This window comes from Vitis riparia, chromosome 18 (assembly GCF_004353265.1).
Source record: "Vitis riparia cultivar Riparia Gloire de Montpellier isolate 1030 chromosome 18, EGFV_Vit.rip_1.0, whole genome shotgun sequence".
Taxonomy (NCBI): Eukaryota; Viridiplantae; Streptophyta; class Magnoliopsida; order Vitales; family Vitaceae; genus Vitis; species Vitis riparia.
In genome coordinates, this window is record NC_048448.1 from 20,825,838 (window position 1) to 20,831,436 (window position 5,599).

General features: G+C 36.4%; 1 protein-coding gene across 1 annotated transcript; it reads left to right on the plus strand.

Annotated features, from left to right (window-relative positions):
* The first annotated feature begins 1,701 nt into the window (after positions 1-1,701).
* LOC117907765 (laccase-15-like) lies at positions 1,702-4,471 on the plus strand. The gene is made up of 6 exons (XM_034821412.1): positions 1,702-1,800; positions 1,977-2,128; positions 2,277-2,521; positions 2,614-2,742; positions 3,280-4,227; positions 4,308-4,471. The coding sequence occupies exons 1-6, from the start codon at positions 1,702-1,704 to the stop codon at positions 4,436-4,438; spliced, it is 1,704 nt and encodes a 567-aa protein (XP_034677303.1). The 3' UTR covers positions 4,439-4,471.
* The last annotated feature ends 1,128 nt before the right edge of the window (positions 4,472-5,599 follow it).

Below are 5,599 nucleotides of genomic sequence, written 5' to 3' on the forward strand. Positions count from 1 at the left end.
TGTTGACTTTGAGAGAAAAATGTGAGTTAGGAAGGAGATGCCCTATGTACCAAATTTTCATTTCCTTTTTTATTCTAATATTCCCACTTTCACTTTGGCCTTTACCAAGCTTTCTGCCGGGCCCTGAATTCACCTTTGGCATTTTTTATTTTAATGCTATTGTCATCATTTGGTCAATAGAGTTAGTAGCTAGACACATAAAAATGTTATTCCAACAGACACATCATTTGGTATTATTGGTAATTTCTTTGAAGGTATAATTCAATCCTATCTCTTTTGTTTCTCTAAGTTCACTCAATGAGATTTTGAAAGTCATGCTCCTTTGAACTTTAGTTGATTCATTAATATGACATGAAGTTCAGCTCTCTCAATGAGTTCATTTCCTCTCTCTGATGTCATTTTTCTCATTCTTGCAGTTAAATTTCGAATTCATTTGATCGTATGAACTTCTAAATTCTAAACCAAGTACTGAATATATTAGTTGTGGATTAATAGTGAATTTAAAAATTTTTCTTCTGGATCCTACTAGAGAAAATCCTAAACAATCATATATACATTACTTCCTACTTCTTTGAAAATCTAAATCCTAACTAACCATTTTAATTAAAGTGTGCATGCCTTAATTTTGTGTGTATGGCTGATTAGGTAAAATTACTGAAGAAAAAGTAGAAAAGCCTGCCTACTTAAAAGTATACTCATGCTTACCATAATAGTCAAATAAGTAACTTTGGGATCATCTCCCTCCCTCTCTCTGATATATCAGGTCAATTATAATAGTTTGTAATTGGATTCTAAGTTCTACCACAATGATTTTTTAGTTACACCATGAAAATATCAACTATGATGTGTATGCGAAGTAATCTATTCCAGGGACATGGACATTTGATTCCGATCTCAAGCATTATTAGGCTGGATCAATATGCCAAAAAGACCTAGAATTGATAGAAGAGATCAAGGTAGACTTACTAAATTAGGTTTAGTCTTAAAGCACTAGAGCAAGCCCAGTAGCTAGGTGGTGAAATCCAATTATGTAGAGATCATTAGATGGTTCATTGTCTTCCATACCAGTGGTGTTGCTCTAAGAGAAGAGCACTATCTAATTATTTGAATTAGTCACATACATTTTCTATTCAAAATGAAAAATGATCTGGGTGCATGCACTGCATATATTATTCAAGAAAATCATGTACATGTTTAGTTTAGATATGGTGACTTGATTCTGATCAAATTGTGTAAAAAAGGAAAAATCTTCTTGACAAGATTTTCCCCCAAAAAGGAAGAAAGAAAGACACAATTAATTTGCTAATGACCACAATATTCTTTGCTTGAGGGAGCGAAACCATTCCTCAATGCTTCTCCAAACAATATTTCCTGAAGGTTTAAAGGAAAAGAGGAAAGGACTATATAGATACAAGAGCATTTAGTAGCAAAAGAGCCTAATGTGGTTACAATGGAAAGAATAGTTAGAATGAAGCATATGCCAATAAGTCAATTTCCTCTATTTAATTTCTTTGTTGTGATCATGTCTACTTCGCTAAAGAATCAACACTCCTAACTTCACTGAAAAGCATTAAATTATATATGTTCTTATCTTCACCAACTGATTTCCTTTGTCTTATTCACTTCTATAAATTAATTCCTTCAGAAATCCTTTGTGCAGCATAGAAGAGGAAAAAGAGCTAGCATATTCATTGCCAAACAATGTTGCTCAGCAAAAAAAATTTCCTCTGCTATATTTTAGCTTTTATTCTGTTTGATGGACTCCTCCATTGCCATGCTCGGCATTATTATCGGTTCATTGTAAGTAATATGATCTTCACAAATGCATTATCCACTGATCAATCTGCAATTAGAATTGTATAGGATTAAGTTTTCACCTCTTGTAGAGTATGCTTCTATCTATGCATTTATGTGCCTTTATCACATTTTGTTTATACATAAATAGCCGAACTCAAATGCATTGCGTATTACTGTAGGTGAAAGAAGCTCCATACACGAGGCTCTGCAGCACAAAGAACATCTTAACTGTGAACGGAGAATTTCCAGGCCCAACTATACGACTTTATGCTGGAGAAACAATCACAGTCGATGTTTATAACAAGGCCAAAGATAATATCACCATTCACTGGTATGGCTCAATTTACCAAGGCTAGCTAGAGGTGGTGGTGTATTAATATAATTTGCTTCATTTTCAACACAATGATGCTAATCCTCACCCATATCATTATAAGGCATAGTATAGCTCCAGAGAGCATGACAAGTATATGCTTTTGCAGGCATGGAGTCAAAATGCCAAGGTACCCATGGACAGATGGTCCTGAATATATCACACAGTGCCCAATTCAACCGGGTTCAAAATTTACCCAAAAGCTCATACTTACAACGGAGGAAGGGACGTTATGGTGGCATGCTCACAGTGAATGGTCACGAGCCACTGTGTATGGTGCTATCATTGCCTATCCCAAGCCCGGAACCAGCTATCCTTATCCAAAACCTCATGCAGAAGTGCCCATCATATTAGGTACTAAAGAAAATAAAATTAAGCCATAGATTGATTGTTACTTCATTGTATATAGGGTTTTGATGGAATCATCTTGTTTTATTGATTGTTAGGAGAGTGGTGGAAGCAAGATATAACGGCTGTTTATGAGGGATTTCTTGCAACAGGAGGAGACCCTAATGTCTCTGATGCCTTCACTATCAATGGTCAGCCTGGTGACCTCTATCCATGTTCAAAACCAGGTGTGTACAAGTCTCCTTAACATATATTTGGAAATCCAAGACTACTGGCAGTTTAGAATGGCTAATTAGACTATTCTAGCTAATTTATTTTCCAGATGATTGTGAGACTTTTAACCCAAAACTTGTAGCACTTTGCCCATATAGACTAAATATTTGTTTTATGCAAAAGGTATACAAAATAAACTTGATTAATTTTCTTCTAAGACTGGGAAAGAACAGCTATCGTGCATTCCCCATCTTCAAATGAAAATATTATATTTTTTATAGACCTAAAGGTTCCCGCCTGCGTGCATGCTTAATTAATTCCCATCTTGGACTCTTCCCCTCTTGGTTTATGCAGTTCCCAGACGAGGGAGCTTCAATATTTAATTAAACACTGCAAAAAACTATCAAATGAAATGTTGATTAACTTTGAAATGAAGAAGCAAGAGATAGTTCACTAATTTGTTCTATCAATCATGGCAGTTATTGAAAACTTTATAGTTTCTAAGTTTCCTTTCAGTGCTTTATCCTGCCTTAATCTCCTCTTATTTGCAGACACAATCAAGCTATATGTGGATCATGGAAAGACGTATCTACTCCGCATGGTCAACGCTGCACTGAATGACATTCTCTTTTTCGGCATTTCTGGACATCAGATAACGGTGGTTGGAGCAGATGGTAGCTACACTAAGCCATTGACAAGAGATTTCGTTGTAATAGGCTCTGGAAATACCCTTGATGTCTTGTTCCATGCCAACCAAAAGCCCAGCAAGTATTACATGGCCGCTCGAGCTTACTCCACTGCTTCTCCGGTCCCTTTTGATAACACAACCACAACAGCTATTGTCCAGTACAATGGAAACTACTCTTCATCTTCATCTCCTTCCTTGCCTTATCTTCCCAATTATAATGACACAAATGCATCATTTAACTTCAGTGCTAGTGTTAGAAGCTTAGCAAGTGAGGAATACCCAATAAGTGTTCCTTTACATGTTACTACTCAAATAATTTCCACTGTTTCCGTGAACACGTTTCCATGTGGCTTTAACGAAACATGCCTCGGGACGAACGGGACTCGATTCAGTGCAAGCATGAATAACATAAGCTTTCTACTCCCCTCGATTGACATACTCCAGGCTTACTATGGTCATCTCAAGGGGGTGTTTGGGGGCAGTTTTCCAAAATTTCCACCATTTATATTCAATTTTACAGCGCAGTATCTGCCAATGATTCTAGAGATACCGAAAGTGGGGACAGAGGTGTATTTCCTGGATTATAACTCCACAGTGGAGTTTGTTCTGCAAGGAACAAATCTGGTTTCAGGTATAGATCACCCAATGCATCTACATGGATACAGCTTTTATGTTGTTGGACTGGGCCTGGGGAATTTCGACCCCAAGAAGGACCCTCTGCAGTATAATCTAATTGACCCTCCTTTTCTGAACACTGTCACTGTCCCTAAGAATGGCTGGGCTGCCATCAGATTCCAGGCAAACAACCCAGGTAAGTGAAATCAATGGCTTCAACATATACTGCTACCATTACTACAATACTTGATGTGTTGCTCTCTTTCTTCCGTACAGGAGTCTGGTTCATGCACTGCCACTTAGAGCGTCACCTTACGTGGGGTATGGAAATGGTGTTCATAGTAAAAGATGGCCACAGACCAGAGGACCGTCTACTTCCTCCACCGCCAGACATGCCTCCGTGTTAAAACTGCCGTTAATTTTCCCCATACTTTCTTCGCTCTTCCATTTGTAATTAACTGGAACATTCTCAGGCTCATATATTGCATGCATGTCCAAGCAATATGTCTAGCCTGAACTTGAATAAGAGGAACAGTATGTATTTCATGATTCTTATTCTATGATAGTCTTTCATTTGGGCTTTCACTAGCAGACCCTTCCTTTCTCTTTTTCCCCCTAATTTTATACAAATCTGCAAGAGGTTTCCATCAATAAATATAGGGTGGTTAAAGAACAGTAGTGAACCCATATGGCCTATAATGATGAATCAATATTTTTGTCATTATTATACTTGAGTTCTAATGGTGAAAATGACTACCACAACAACAACATCAATAGTAATAGTAATATTTTTTTTTACAAATTTCTTTCTTTTTGAATTAAATCCTTTTACTAAAAGTAAAATGACTTGTGCTAGAACTGGTTTTTCTATAATACATGATTGTTTAAAGCTAAAGCAACTTGTTTCTTGTTTGAAACAGTATACCTCAGAAAAGTTATTTCGAGTGACAATCATTTTCTACCAAATGCTACATGAACTAAGCAAGGGTGCAACCACAGCTCAGATAGATTCCAATAGAAAATACAAAAACGGTAAGTAATAAAATGATGGCAAAGGGTAAATCAAGAAAAGAGATGGTAGTGTGAAGTTTCACCGTCACCCATCAATTCTGGTCAGAGTTTCCCAATCCAAATCGAACTGAGGGAAGTCTACCCACAAAGCGTTCACAATGCATAGTTGGAAACTGGCAACCTGGTGTTAGCAAAGAGTGGGAAAATGATAGAAAGGCAATGAGAGAAGAACTGAAAAGAAATCTGAGTTTCCTTATAAATTAATACAAATCTGAGCTTTCTTATAAATGTAGGCATAATTCTTTTTACACTTTAAGATGATACCGAAAAGAAAAGGTTGATTTTGCATTTTTCATATGGTATTTTAGTCGTATATTAGACTTTAATATAGAAACAAAGGACATTAGAAAGAAAGAACACATTAATTTGATGCACAACATATATTTTAGGCTTTGATTTTAGAATTCTTAAAAAAAGGGTCCTAATTGACAGCTTACCAGACAAGAAACAAATATCAACAACCTTAAAATGAAACCCTTTATAACACCAGAGAACTT

Coding starts and splice junctions, on each gene's coding strand:
- LOC117907765 (XM_034821412.1), top strand. CDS start 1,702: ATGTTGCTCAGCAAAAAAAATTTCCTCTGCTATATTTTAGCTTTTATT. Junction 1,801..1,976: donor GGCATTATTATCGGTTCATT/GTAAGTAATATG, acceptor GTATTACTGTAG/GTGAAAGAAGCTCCATACAC. Junction 2,129..2,276: donor GATAATATCACCATTCACTG/GTATGGCTCAAT, acceptor ATGCTTTTGCAG/GCATGGAGTCAAAATGCCAA.